Source organism: Panthera leo, chromosome B3 (assembly GCF_018350215.1).
Source record: "Panthera leo isolate Ple1 chromosome B3, P.leo_Ple1_pat1.1, whole genome shotgun sequence".
NCBI classification, from domain to species: domain Eukaryota; kingdom Metazoa; phylum Chordata; class Mammalia; order Carnivora; family Felidae; genus Panthera; species Panthera leo.
In genome coordinates, this window is record NC_056684.1 from 34435069 (window position 1) to 34450931 (window position 15863).

The 15863-nt window shown below is 45.6% G+C and overlaps 1 protein-coding gene across 1 annotated transcript in view; it reads right to left on the reverse strand.

The window, feature by feature from the left end:
- THSD4 (thrombospondin type 1 domain containing 4) overlaps nucleotides 1-15863 on the reverse strand; it is a 543647-nt gene that overhangs the window by 440708 nt on the left and 87076 nt on the right. Inside the window, exon 4 of the mRNA XM_042941521.1 lies at nucleotides 13208-13655. Coding sequence (XP_042797455.1) covers nucleotides 13208-13655 — 448 coding nt within the window. The remainder of the gene's footprint in view (nucleotides 1-13207; nucleotides 13656-15863) is intronic.

Below are 15863 nucleotides of genomic sequence, written 5' to 3' on the forward strand. Positions count from 1 at the left end.
AAGAATCGCTAGGCAGGTTGTTAAAAATACAGGTTCTCAGGCCTCACCCCACTGGGAGGGTAGGGAAAGGGCCAGGAATATATGCTTGGAGATCTGGCTCAGCCACCCTGGCACCGGAACTCAGTGGCAATGAAAAGCCACACCCAAGCCTCAATCTTACTCCATGTTAGTTAATGCCCAATCACAGTATTAGAGCAGGGACAATCAAATCCAACCCTTTAATTCTGATGAGGACACTGAGGCCAGGAGAAGTGGCGTAGCTCCCCAGAGGTCGTAGTGACATAGGGACAGAGCCCAGAGCGCTGACCGCCCACTCTGGCCATAATCAGAAACTAGAGATTCTCAGGGTGCCTGGGTGGCTCAGTCGGTTAAGTGTCCGACTTTGGCTCAGGTCATGATCTCACAGTCCGTGAGTTCGAGCCCCACGTCAGGCTCTGTGCTGACAGCTCGGAGCCTGGAGCCTGCTTCAGATCCTGTGTCTCCCTCTGTCTCTCTGCCCCTTCCCCGCTTGTGCTGTCTCTCTCTCTGTCTCTGTCTCTGTCTCTCTCTCTCTCTCTCTCTCTCAAAAATAAATAAACATTAAAAAAGAAAGAAAGAAACTAGAGATTAGCTACTGGGTTGCATCTTTTCATTATGGAAACAGACCAGAACAAGTGGCCTCAATGTCCCATTCCTCAAATAACCACACCTATGTAAAGCCAGGCTTTTCTGCAATGAGGCTTCAGCCAGAAGCCTCCCTCACTCAACCTGGTGGCAGTTGCCAGAATTGGAAGCTACAGACCACAAACTCTTAGCCAGTCTGCTTAACCTCTTTCTCTTCCATCAGCAAAATATGCTAATAGGCTACACCAGGAACCAGTGCATCTGTGGAATCATTCTGAATCGCTCAATACTTGATGGTCTAAATGTGTATTTCATAGCATGCAAAGCAGTCCACAACCCATTAAGTGAAAAAAGTGCTAAGTGATTGTGTGTGTGTGTGTGTGTCAGTGTGTGCAGAGAAAGATTAAAAGCATTATCTCTGGAAGGTGGGTTTTAGATTTTTTTCTTTTCACAAAGAAAACTTTTGGCTTATTGCACTAATTTTTCTGCAATATATATGTAACGTTTATGTAATAAAAATGTATAATTACTGAATCCTTCCAAACACTTGGCCCTTTGCCAGCTTTGCACGTGCTTATAGTTAATAATCTTATGGTAGATTTTAATGTCCCACTAAAGCTCTTACTATGTCCATTTGCATCTACCAAGCCAATAGTCACCAGTGACAGATCATTCAGGACGCCCTGTCCCAGGTCACCAACAAGTTCCTTATATCTGAGCATGGCCCAGTTACTTCCTGAGGCAAAGGGGCTTCATGTGGCATCCGACCCACAGTGGGGGGGGGGGGGGGGTCAGGTGCTGCAGCAGCAAATCCACTTCCAGTTGCCCAAAGGCAGCTGAGCCCAGCAAACTGCCTATGGTATCCAGCATGTGGCTAGCATGGGAAGATACAGCAGGAGATGACCGGGTGCCCTGCCATGGCCCTGGGTGTCCCTAGCAGGGACTCACATGATGCTAGGGGACCTGCCAATTAGAGGGTAGGAGAGGGACCAAGTCCGAGAAATGCAAGGCTCACAGGGTCCAGCTGTGGTGTGGGTTACTGAGATGAAATTACAGTAAAGACGATCAAAACAGAAGTCTGGGGTCACAGTGATGTTAAGAATAGCTAACTTTGGGGCACCTGGGTGGCTCAGTCGGTTGAATGTCTGGCCCTTTCGATTTCAGCTCTGGTCATGATCTCGCAGTCATAGGTTCGAGCCCCACATCGGGCCCTGTGCTGACAGTGTGGAGCCTGCTTGGGACTCTCTCTCCCTCTCTCTCAAAATGAATGAATAAATAAATAAATAAATAAACAAACAAATAAATAAAACATTAAAAAAAAAAAGAATAGCTAACTTTTACTGAGCACTTATTAAATGTCAAGCACTCTACCGCATGTTTTATGTATATTAGCTCATTTAGTCCCCACAACTATTATACCCATTTTATAGATGAGAAAGTCAAGGCAGCAAAAAGTTAAGTGAGCTGTCCAAAGCCATAGGGCTGATAAGTGGTGAATTCAGTATCTGAATAACACTTTGGATCTAGAACCCGTGCCATTAACCACCACGCTATGGTGGCCCTCAAGACTGGGTGGGCAGCAAAGCTAATTTGTGATGGGTCCTCAGATAAGAGGGCCTTAACTCCTTGACCGAGAAGTCCTGGATCCCAAGGTCGGATCCAGCCTCTAAGGCCTGGGGAAGGGGCCTCAGCTGTAAGGATCGGGCAGTTGCAGATTGAGGATGAAAACCAAGCAGGGTCAGGGAAATTCTGTTTCACATCTCTTGTGGGTTACATCTGTTGGTACTTGTCATACTTTTATCGGTATATGATCTCCTCTCATTTCAACAGACTCCCTGAAGTTAAAACTTCCCGGTTACAGATCGTTTTACATTTGTTGCATTTTAAGTGGGTTGCTTCCTGATGCCACAGACTGAGTCACCCTCACCTTATCAGTAATTGTCTCTATTTTACACAGCAAGTTCGCTTTGGGCAGATTTCCCGCAGCCACTAATCCTTTCCGTGGGCAGAGATTCTTGTCATCTTCAGGCCGGAAAAGTGGGACAAGGGAAAAGCCGGGTAGATAGAGATCAGGATCACAGGATGGGGCTAGCAAAGACCAGAGCTCTATTGCCATGGAATGCCTCTGGGAGATAACCTCCCTTCAAATGACTTCCCTCCATCCCCAAGGGGGAGAGATGTTTCCACTGGTCTCTTATGGGAAAAGGAAAACGATGTGCTTTAATATAATAAATCCTTATAAAGCACTTCAGACCCTGTCCAAAGTTCCATCTCGACAACTGCCTAGGGTTGCTATGCGTTACAAAGAGGATTATGGAAACTCGGGCTGTGTTGTTAGTGACCCTGGTTAATCTGAGGTCACTACGGCCTGCACCTAACTTCACCGTTCAAGGGGCCTCTTGGTGACCACATACTCACCTTCTGATAATTACTTTCAGCTCCTCAGTCAACTGAAGGACTGAAGGGCATCATCCCCAATGAAGGTGGCACCAAGGGACATGACCTTGAAGTCTTCCTGGGTGAGACATGCATTTTTTTTTTATCCTTTGCATTGCTCTGGATTCAATCAAAAGACCAGTACAAACATACAACATGCAATGGATTTAACATCACCCCAGTGAAGAAATCGAAAGAAAGATATCTGGAAAGTGTCCCTACACTGCCATGAGAAAGGGACCTTGGGCATGTGACTTGGGCAAAGCACTTTGCTTCTCTAAACCTAAATTACTGCATTTCAATAACAAGCCCTGAACCACTCCCACCCCGCAGGGATTTTTGCAAAGATTAATTTAGTAATACATGAAAATTTCTAGCTCATAATAATGCCCACTAAATGTTAGCTGAACTGGAATCTAAGTAGACATCAAAGATGACTCCAGCAATGAGGCGCCTGGGTGGCTCAGTCCATTAAGTGTCTGAAGTCAGTTCAGGTCATGATCTCACGTTTTGTGGATTCAAGCCTCATGTCGGGCTCTGTGCTGACAGCTCGGAGCCTGAAGCCTGCTTTGGATTCTGTCTCCCTCTCTCTCTGCCCCTCCCCCACTCAGTCTCTGTCTCTGTCGCCGTCTCTGTCTCTCTCTCAAAAATAAACAAACACTAAAAAAAAAAAAAAAAAAAGACTCCAACAGTTCCAGAAGCTTCAAGCGCCTGACAGGTAGGTGTTCTGAGCAAACACTCCCCTTTCTTTTCCACAGCTGTAAAAAGGGGCTTTGTTTTCCAGCTGTAGAATAATAGAATAATATAACCATGGATCAAAATTTCTTACAAATTATCCAGCACATTTTTCAAATATGTTTCATATCTGCTTTCTCAAGTCACTTGGAACAAATTCAACCTCGCAAAAACTTTTGCCACCTGCTACCACTTCTAGCACTCTCTAGACAGTCAGTAAATTGGTTTGTCCAAAAGGGTTGGGTCAGGGTTTGGATTTAAAACCAAAAACAACAACAAAAAAAAACCCCCAAAATCCTGAGGTTTTCTTAGTATGCAAACACCTTTTCTCCCCCATCCAAGTTCATAATGTTCTCCTACAAAAAGGTGTTTCCCTCTCCTTCAAAGAGCCAACGGATGTTAATATGACTAAGCCCATTTATTCACCCAGGAAAACCACATATTTTTAAGTACTCTGGATAAACGTTCATACAAATCTAGACTTATCCCAGTAGTACTTATTATTTCTCCCTCCTTAGATGTATATATCTCTATGCGTGTAAGAAGATCTAAAGGAGGGGTGCATGGGTGGCTCAGTCAGTTAAGCATCCGACTTTTGGTTTCGGCTCAGGCCATGATCTTATGGTTCATGAGTCTGAGCCTCGAATCAGGCTCTGTACTGATGGCTCAGAGCTCGCTTGGGATTCTCTCTCTCTCCCCCTCTCTCTCTAACCCTCCCCTGCTCGCTCGCTCACGCACTGGCTCTCTCTCTCTCTCAAAATAATTCAGTACGCTTTTATTTCATTTTTATTTTTTAATAAACTTTTAAAAAAGATCAAAACAAGAACATCTTTTTTTTCTAACTAATCAGAAAGTATATGGCAAAATGTAAACTTTTTTTTTAAACATTTAAAACTTCTACTTCCCCTAGTTGTTACTTTCAGGAACACATTTATAAGAGTGGCTTTCTTCCCCTCTGCTATCTGCTAGAAGAGCAGGTGAAATTCCTTCAAAGGCAAATATTCAATGTGGCCCTAGTACTATGTGTCATTACTGCTGTAACCTCGCAGGATAAAGAGAAGAACCCCTCATAATTAGGGATTTCACAGGCCAAGAAGAGAAAACTACATCAGTTAACACATGTAGTTCAGCAAACTGGACATTAAATTTCTAATCTTGCAAAACAAGGAGTTAACTGATCCTCCCTCATGTTGATAAATCAAGAGAACAAAAACTGTGAATATACTACATGTAATTAAAAATACACGGGGCACTTGGGTGGCTCAGTCGGTTAAGCGTCCGACGTCAGCTCAGGTCATGATCTCACTGCTCATGGGTTCCAGCCCGCGTCGGGCTCTGTGCTGACAGCTTGGAGCCTGGAGCCTGCTTTGGATTCTGTGTCTCCCTCTCTCTCTGCTCCTCTCCTGTTCATGTTCTGTCTCTTTCTCTCAAAAATAAATAAATGTTAAAAAAATTTTTTTTTTTTTTTAATATAACTGAGGGGCACCTGGGTGGCTCAGTCGGTTGGTTAAGCGTCTGACTCTTGGTTTCAGCTCAGGTCATGATCTCGCAGTTCGTGAGTTTGAGCCCTGCATTGGGCTCTGTGCTGATAGCATGGAGCCTGCTTGAGATTCTTTCTCTGCCTCTCTCTGTCCCTCTGCTCTCTGTCTCTCAAAATAAATAAATTTGAAAAAAATTAAAATATATATATATATATAATTGAAAATTAAAACCTGGATAGCAGGTATCAGCACAGTGGGAGGGGAAGAGGGTCATTTCTCCTTCTTTTGGAGGAGTTGATGAAGGAAATTTGAAGTTGATGTATCAACAAGCAGAGGTATCAGTATACTATTAGACTTATGAAGAGAATGACCCTAGTAACTAAAAATTCAAAATGACTGACTGCGGGGTACCTGGGTGGCTCAGGTGGCTAAGCATCTAATTCCATCTCAGCTCAGGTCTTGATCTCAGGGTTGTGAGTTCAAGGCCCACATTGGGCAAAGACTTTACTTAAAAATAAAAAGATAAAATACCTAAAAAAAAAAAAATAGCAAAACAGAACAAAACAAAACACCTCATTTCATGTTTTAAAGAAAAACCAGAGGGGTGCCTGGGTGGCTTGGTCAGTTAAGCACCCGACTCTTGATCTCAGCTCAGGTCTTGATCTTAGGGTTGTGAGTTCAAGCCTTGTGTTGGGCTCTGCATGGTATGTGGTGGGGGGCAGTGCGGGGGAGGAGGGTCTGGGGGGGTTGCGGGAGGAATATAATTGATTACAATTACATCTAGGGAGAGGGACTAGGTTATAGCTCTCTCTGCCACTGTGCTATTTCTTAGTATCTGCACTACTTTCTATTATTATTAAGGTGACAATTGTGAACAACTCAATATATATGTGTGACTCATATCTTTCAAATATATTTACATGAAACATATACTTAAATATTTATATTAAATATTTACATATTTAACAAATATATTTAATATTCACATATTTCATATATATGTATGAAAGGCCACTGACGGATCAAGAAAAGGTCAGTAAGAGGACTTTTTTTTTTTTAATGTTTATTTATTTTTGAGAGAGAGTGCAAGCAGGGGAGGGGCAGAGAGAGAGAGGGAGACACAGAATCTGAAGCAGGCTCCAGGCTCTGAGCTGTGAGCACAGAGCCCGATGCGGGGCTCGAACTCATGAACGGTAAGATCATGACCTGAGCCGAAGTTGGACGCTCAACCGACTGAGACACCCAGGCGCCTCAGTAAGAGGTCTTTCTATGGGAAATTCCAAGTGGTCGGAGAAGGTGGAAAGGAGAATGATGCAGAAAGCACTGACACCAGCATATATCCCCCAGATAAGGAGGCTGGTGACAAACTCATAAGAGAAACTTACGTTGAGCCCCCAGTTAGATGGAACTGGTCCCACAGTTCCTGGCAAGTTTTACACCTCACAGAATTGTTCTAAATCCTTGACCTGGCCCATTTGCTAAGTTCCTCCTTAAAAGTGCAGTCAGGAGGTTGTTTTTCCGCTCCTCTTTCCTTCAATAGGAGACTAGAAATAGGCAGAATTAGAATTGGCCTAAAGACATTCTAAAAGCTTAGCTATATTTGAGATTTGTCCAACATCTTCCCTTTGTTTTCACTCACTTCGAGACAGAAACAACTCCACATGGAGAAATCCATTGTCTGAAGTCAGTCCCACTCTAGGGAAATTTACTGGGGAGTCACTGATACCAGAACTCATCACATCCGTGTTTGCTAAAAGCTGCTTTTAGCCCCAGGGGTTTTTCCCCATAACGTTAAGTGCACTCTGTCTAAAGTCAGGATCACGTCTCCTTTGGCAGCGAAGCACTTTGAAATCATAACCCCAAAACTGCCCCTGCACCAGCTGACTCACTACAGCCTCCCTTCACCAGAAGGAGCAGGAGTGTCATTGTTCCCTGGAGAGAAAGCGCTGAATTCAGAGCCCTGAAGAGAAGGTGGGGAGAGAGACATCAAGCCTCCCAGACAAAGGGCATAGGTGCCTTGGTTGTTAATGTATCAGCAAATAATAATATGAACCCCCAAAACAGCTAGTAGGAAGGATTTTAACTGCATCCCTCAGGCACCAGAGGGACTGCCCCTTGGTTCCCTCCTTCCCCTGTTTTACTCTTACCAAGACTCCAGGTCATTTGCTTCCAAGCCCTGGCCTTCAAAGAACTTCCACGAAGAAGAAACCTATTTACTCGATTCCTTGAGCACTCATTATTTTTAGCCATAGCCGAGAAAGCGCAGGGCTGTGGATAAACCAGACCTCCCCATGTTGCCCCTTCACTCCTCAGGAGAAACTCTCAGGGGAAGCCACCGCTCGCAGGAAAAGCTTCTGGCTCCACCAAGAGGTCTCCCGAGACCCCCTTCTGGCTCCTGAGCCCCTATGGGAACCCCTGTCACTCCCTCCTCCCAGAAAATCCTCCCCTCACCTGGATGGCCTACATTTCTCCAGAAGGCCAGGCCAGGCTCATTTCCACTGTCCAGGGATTTCAGAGTGTCGACCCAGCATGTGCAGTGGTGTTTATGCTCTATACTTGTCATTACCTATTTAGGAGTCTCTTTCTCCCACTGGACTCTTAGCCACCTAGAGCCAGAGCTTACTTTAATCCCAGTGTCCCTGACCCACAGCCGAACACCTGATCCCACTGTCGATATCAATGCTGTGTTTCTGGATGCCAACAAGAACCTACGATAGTGAGTGATCTGGCATGTCGTACCAGTAGATGTCTAAAATTGACATCTCTAGCCTGCTCTAAAAGACCTTAAGATTCTCCGGGCGCCTGGGTGGCTTAGTCAGTTGAGCATCCAACTGTTCATTTCAGCTCATGATCTCAGGGTTGTGGGATCGAGCCCCGTGTTGGGCTCTGAGCTGAGCATGGAGCCTGCTTAAGATTCTCTCTCTCGGGGCGACTGGGTGGCTCAGTCGGTTAAGCGGCCGACTTCGGCTCAGGTCATGATCTCGCGGTCTGTGAGTTCAAGCCCCGCATCGGGCTCTGTGCTGACAGCTCAGAGCCCGGAGCCTGTTTCAGATTCTGTGTCTCCCTCTCTCTGACCCTCCCCCGTTCATGCTCTGTCTCTCTCTGTCTCAAAAATAAATAAACGTTAAAAAAAAAAATTAAAAAAAAAATATTCTCTCTCTCTCTCTCTCCCTGTCGTGTGTTCTCTCTCTCTAAAAAATAATACAATTAAAAATAAAAAATAATACAATTAAAAAATTAAAAAATTAAAAATAAAAGACCATAAGATTCTATATCTACACTGGGGTTTGCAACAATGTAAACAAGAAAAAAAAAACTCTCCCTTTTCTTTAAAGCCTACATTCCGAGATCCTTAGTACTGCATCTACTATTGATTTTACATTATTTCATAGAGGAAATCTTACTAAGAGTCAAACAATCCTAAAGACACACTAGAATGCTTAATATTCCCAGATGACATCCCAAGGTAAGGCTTCACATTAAACACACACATTCGAGGGTATAAAGCATTCACTGGCAGGAACTTAATCTATAGCTCTACGTTCTCATCCCTTTACACCTGACCCTAGGGTGATTATACCGAATCTACATCACAGTTGCCCTGTTGGGGCCCTCAGCAATTGTGTTTTATTGTTGGGGAAGGGAAAGAACTCTGAACCCCAGCTAATCCAGAGGACAAAAGGGGAGTCTGAGCAAGTCTGACCATTTCATCCAGTTTCATGACTAAGCACTTGGAAACTGACATGGGGAGACTGTGCTCCACTCCCAGCTCCAGAGAGGCACACAAGCGTGTTCACTCATCCAGGTCAGAACACTTTATTTCCTAACAACGTGTCAGCTCCCTATGCACATGATCAACACTATGGAGTTGGTGTTATTATCACCCCTACTTCATAGATGGTCCCAGGGAGTTAAGCGCCCTTGCCCAAGGAAACTGGGGCTTACATCTAGCACGGCTGGCTCCTGAGCCCGCTATCCTAGACCGCCCTGCAGCCTAACATCCAATTGAACCAGTGGATTAGAATTGCTTTCTCCCTCTGCACTGTGTTTTAAAAGTTTTTCAAGCATCTATCTCGTGTATGAAAGTCAAGCAACACCCATGTGAAATCTCTGTATTTCGAGACGTCAAAGAACAAATTCCCCATTATTTGTTGATTATTCAGGGGCGCCTGGGTGGCTCAGTCAGTTGAGCGTCCGACTTTGGCTCAGGTCATGATCTCACTGCTCATGGGTTCCAGCCCCGCGTCAGGCACTGTGCTGACAGTGTGGAGCCTGGAGCCTGCTTCAGATTCTGTGTCTCCCTCGCTCTCTGCCCCTCCCCAGCTCACATGCATGTGTGCTCTTTCTCTCCCTCTCTCTCAAAAACAAATAAAGATTAAAAAAAAAAGATTGATTATTTGAAGCGGATAGGAGGATGTGAGAGGGAAAGGAAGGAGGGTCTCTACAACCTGGCAAAGCATCATGGCACCTGAGATTCTGGCATAATCCTGCTTCCCCATCTCTGTTTAAGCTGTTTCTTTTGCCCCAGACTGCCCTTTTCTCTTTTTTGGCCACCCTTAGAAGCCTAGCTCAGTTTTTTCCTCCTCAGTGGAGTCTTCCCCAACCCAGTGGCCTCCTCCTTTGTGCTCCCAAAGTTCTTCCCCCTCATGAAGTGCTCCAGCACCAAGTGCAATGATTTATACACTGCTGCACTGGGCTTCTTCACCACTGGACCACAAGGCTGTTGAGGGCGGAGGGGATGGTGATCAGTGATGAGACACCGTTCTGGGATCTGGAAGCCTGCAAAACCATTTCCCCTAATTCACACCTCCCCGTAGATGCATTACTATATACCTCACAACTGAGACCTCCACTGTGAGGGTAGTCTTAGAAAGTAGGACATTCCATTGAGAACCTGGGTGGGGTATACTGGGCACTTAGTTTATGGGATGATGTTCTGAAATCAGGGGATGTTTCCAACCCACCCTGGCCTACTTTCCCTTCTCTTTCTTCTCCCAGGTAGGAACTGGGAGAGATCTCTAAACGCACGTATTCCTTTTTACATCTTTGAAAGACATAAAATAACCTGTATTCCCTATTAGACTCGTATGATTTTTCACAATGCTGCCCTTTACCTCTTTCCTCTTTGAGGAGGAAGATGTGCACAATTTGTAGATTCATGCTATCTCTTCATGTTGCCCATTGGGGCAGATATGTAAATATCCATGTGAGGTTATCCATGCGAAGGTGCCAGAGCACCCACATGGGAAGTGTGCAGGTTAAGACTCAACACAGCAGGACTGAGACAGTTCTCTCCAGACAGGCCTGCTTACAAGACTGGTCCGTGGCTGGCATGCGGGAGCTTGGATTTCAGAAGGGATTCCATCACCCCCTACGTGATAAGAGAGACTCACTATGCCTAAGCTATTTGGACAAGCGCTATAGTTTATGCTGAACGCCAGCTTTCCTGCTGGGAGTCTGGAATTTTGATATGTGGCAGGCAAAGGGTGCCTATGTGACCAGCCCCCAATAAAAACCTTGGGCACAGAGTCTCTAATGAGCTTCCCTGGTAGACGATAGTTCACGTGTGTTGTCACAACTCACTCCTGGGGGAATTAAGCACATCCTGTGTGACTCCACTGGGAGTGGACTAATGGAAGCCTGTGCCTGGTTTCCTCTAAACTTTGCCCCGTGTGCCTTTCTCTTTGCCGATTTTGCTCCGTATCCTTTTGTTGTAAAAAATCATAACCGTGAGTCCTCCCAGCAAATCATCAAACCCAGTAAAGGTCTTAGGGGCTCCTAACACAGAGAGTTTTAAGGTGTTCATGATGTTTGGGGGATGATCCAAGTACCAAGAAGCCATGGGCTTATAAAAAGAAGACAGGCTCTCTCTCTCTCAAAAATAAATAAATATTTTTTAAAAATTAAGAAAAAAAAAACAAACAGGGCACCTGAGTGGCTCAGTCGGTTAAGTATCCAACTTTGGTTTAGGTCATGATCTCGCAGTTTGTGAGTTCAAGCCCCTCGTCGGGCTCTGTGCTGACAGCTCAGAGCCTGGAGCCCGCTTCGGATTCTGTGTCTCCCTCTCTCTCTGCCCCTCCCCTGCTCGCATTCTGTCTCTCTCTCTCCCTCTCTCAAAAATAAAGATTTAAAAATTAAAAAAAAAGAAGAAGACAGGCAGTAATGGGACCTCTAGGGAGTGACATCACTCAATAAGGGTAAGTGGGATGGGTCTCAGGATAATGGGGTTCACTGGGGAGGACACTGTGGGACATGCTGCAGCCAAGAGAAGGGAACTAAAGCTGTATGATCCTCTGTCGACATTCACCTCTCTGTCCTGGGTTTGAGATGTTACTTTGCCAACTGCCAAAATGATGGCCCACGTCATAAATTCACCAGAATTGTCTAAGATTCCTCGCAGGTCAATGTCCTTAGTAGTGGGGTCATCCCAGCACCCAGAGAGGACACAACGTCTACATGGAGAGAGGCAGCCCTGCCGTAGGCAGGAAAGGTCTAGCAAGACCATGCGTGCTTGAAAAGTGTAGGCGAAGTGACAGAAATACGTGCCAAATGCCCTCTCTCTGCTTCCGTCTCTTTCTGGTTTATGTGGTCTTCAAATTTAAGAAATATACAAGTCAATGGGACAACGTGTTCTACTTTAGAAATGAATTCATTTCACTTTAAAAGGAAAGCAAAGATATTCAAGAACAGGGGCCACGTCCGATCACGGACACAAATATTTCTGTTCAATTTATAAAGCCCTTTCTCAATATCACCTCATTTGATCCTCCTAACTCTGTGAGATAGATAATATGACCTTCCTTTCATCTTCCACGGCACCCGGGCTGTTATAAGACAAGCAACGATGCTTAATTAAGACTTAATGGTTGACTGATTAGTAATGGCTTTAGAAAAACGACTGCTTTACAAAAATTAATAATTCCTGAAGTCTGTCAGTGGAAGAAAAGCTAGAAAGCAATCCAGGCATTCAGAGGAATTATTAAAATCACAAATTAAGTCATTTCTATGGACTCTATAGCAGGAAATATATTTTTAATGAGAGAATTGAAGCTAATATATAACAGCTGTCCTGTTACCCAGTAACAGAATATTAAGGTAGATTAAATTATTAATGAAAAATATAGCAGCTTGGAAATCTAACCTTTAAACGTTCTCTTATCCCTTTCTCTTTTGTATACAGGCTTTAAACTGGTATTTTTTTAAAAACCACATTTAGTCTTGTCGGGGAGTTTCCATTTAGAAGTCGCTTTGCCACAGATCAGCTATGCAATCTTTTTTTTTTTTTTTTTTTTTAACGTTTATTTATTTTTGAGACAGAGAGAGACAGAGCATGAATGGGGGAGGGTCAGAGAGAGGGAGACACAGAATCTGAAACAGGCTCCGGGCTCTGAGCTGTCAGCCCAGGGGCCCGATGCGGGGCTCGAACTCACGGACCGCGAGATCGTGACCTGAGCCGAAGTCGGCGCTCAACCGACTGAGCCACCCAGGCGCCCCGCTATGCAATCTTTAGCAAGTTATTCACGATCAGACTTTCTCCGCATACAATATCCAGAGTGCTCACACCTGGGACGGCAGGAGACTTCCTGGATTGGTACTGATGTGAGCCAAAGCTCCCCCCGACTCTTCAGCACCACCACCGTTGGCCCTGAATTAGCCACCCATTTATAAAGTCACTGAGAATCTGGAGGTTGTTTGACATGTTTGACACTGTAGCAACAGTGATTGTCAGTGAGCAATTTAAGAAGTTACTCCTAAGTTACTACAGTGACAACCTGGTGAAAACGAGAAGTATCCACGGAGAATACACGGAGAGAAAAAGGGAGAGAAGATAAAGAGGGGCATTAACATGGCCTAAAAGACCCTGCCTGTGCTGTCTTCCGTGTTTTCGCTGGCCAAGCAGAAGGGGGACCAGCAGCTGTCTCCTGGCCCGGTGTGAGGCAGTGCGTACTCACGTTAGTGTTGCATAGCTTGTACTGCCGATAGGCCCCGATGCAGGAAATGGCTGTGGACCGGGCAGGCTGTGAGAAGCTCTGAGCTGCCCCGTGGGCCCCCATGCCGTGGCTGCTGCTTATTTCCGGGCCATGGAAGAGACTCGAAGCTGCCGGAAAGCCTCCGTCGTGGGTCAAAGGCATCTGGTAGAGGGAGGCGTCGGAGGTCTGCAGTCCAGAGCGAGGGCCACTGTCACTCTGGTACAGAGGCCCGTGCTGGGGAGCCCGGTGGGCTGACGGGCTATAGCCGTGGCTAGGACCAGATGCCCCCTGGGACCTGGAATGCCGGGCCGAGGGCCTCTGCCTCCGAAGCCTCTGCGGCGAGTGTTCAGAGTCTGTCTGCAGTGGTAAGATGTACGGGGCCTTGCCATATCCGTACTTGCCAGGGCCGATGGGACCGCGGGTCCTGCTCCTAAAGAACGACACACAAGAGGAGAGGAACAGAGTCACAGGGAGTTTCATGTTAACCCAGATGCTGTGGTCCATGATAGAGGGGACCAGGTAGGGATGGAGCCTATGGTGGGAGAGGGAGGGCATTTGGGAAGAAGGGAGCGTCACAGAAGCTGGCTCTCTCTGCAGACAGGCTCTTACAGAGGCTGGAAAGTACAACAAAGGTGGGCAATGTGAGTGGCTGAAAATGAGGTCGGAAGGGTAAGCTGTGGTCAGTGTGTGACTTACAGCGGGGACTTTGGGTGTGTTGGTAGGCTGTAGGGAGCCACTGAGGGATTTTTGAGAAGTATAAGGGTATAATTATAATTTCGGCCACAGCAACTTCCTGTTCGTTTGTTTTCTCTGAAAATAATCTGTGGATTTTTTTCTCACTCAACTGTGCCTGATGTTTCAGACCGGTTTCCATTACCATTCATGCCCAAATAGCTTTTCCAGGTAAGTGGAGCTTAGCTAAGCAACCACACTCTAGTGCAGTCCTGAGGCCTGACTTGCACTGGGTCAAACTTAATCCCTGAAGAAATTAGAAGAGGTTGAATAACTGGCTACCCCATCACTCTGGAGGCAACCCACGCTGAACGGTGGGTAAACGGTCATCTCCACGTTGGTATAATCTTTAGATCGTCAAGACCTGTTGCCTTGTGAGACCTGAGAAAAATCATGGAAACAGTTGTGTGCTGCTAAGTGTTTAATAACTGGCTTCCCGGGGGAGGAAAAGCCCTTATTTGTGCCATCTGTCTACATCCAGGGTGTAAGTACTTCCACCGTGGCCGATTTCAAGCTGCCACTATGAAGACCCAGTCAGCTCTAGTGAACGGGATAAAGTAGCTCCTGCATATCATACTGCATGTAAATTTATTGTGCACCTATGGTTTACAAAATACAGAGCCAGGAACAGTCAAGAATACAGAAGTGAATCAGATATGCTTCCCAAGCCCCCAACCTCACAACGGCAAACAACCAGGACATAATGCAAGGTGAGGTAAGGCCCCAGGAGCACCAACACAGGATGATTTGGGGATTCTGAGGCCAGGAGAAGTGCTCCCGTCTGCAGGGATGTGAGAAGGGTTCGCTGTCACTGGTCTGAGCTCGGGAGCAAGGTTCCAATACGCTACTGACGGACTTGAAGAAATCATCCAACTCTTACTTACTTCTAAAATGTCTGAGCTGGATCTAATAACCACGAAGGTCATTCCAGCTCGCAAATTATATGCTTCCATAATAATTAATTCTACATTTCTGTAAAATTGGAAATGTGCCCAAGGGTTTCTACAGGATGGCCCCATTAAAATAAGCACATTAAAATAGCAATCAAAGTGAAACATTAATTTCTGTCCTCATGAGGAAATTCTTTCTTCACTCTATGTAACCACTGAATATAAAATTTAACAGACCACAACTAATTATTAACATCTTTATCACTAATTGCACCTTCATTCTTGGCTGATATGGTTTTGAATTAAACTGTACTACAGTGTTTATTTTGCCTTTCGGCATTTCTCGATTAGTCTTGGCAACACTTGGGACTCTGTTAATGATTGGGGGGGGGGGGGGCTGGATTCCAGTGTGCTGCTTTGAGAGATGCAATTAAGAAGTTAGTCTTAAAAATATATAGCTTGGATGCAATTTGCCATTTTCTTTTTTGCGGCAGGCCAGGTAAAATGAATGACATCATGTAAAGGTGAGGGAAAGAATTTCTGTACGTGTGTGCATCTTTTCTTTTTAAGATCAGAAAGCCTACCAAAAATTCCAGCCTCAAAGCCAGCGTTGGGTGGAGACCCCAGCTGAGGGTAATAGAGAAATGAGGACACGTGGAGCAGTGCTTCTCAAACGTGGAGGTGCACTGGAATCAGCGAGGGATCTTGTTGGAGGCAGATTCTGATTCAGCGGGTGTGGGGCCAGGCCTGAGATTCTGCATTTCCAATGAGCTCCCAGGGGATGCTGGTCCAGAGACCCATAGCTTTGAGGAATTGAAATTCCAAACAGAAGGGTGAGAACGTGACCACGAAAGTGATCATTTTTGATGGAGGATGACAGCCATAAATTTTCTTTAAAAACCTCTGCTTTGGGGATATAGCCAAAGTCTGCTGGCCTGGGCCAGGTTCCCCGCTAGGGACCGACTTGATCCTGACCTTGGGGAACAGAGGCTGCAGAGGGAGAACATGATGACTTG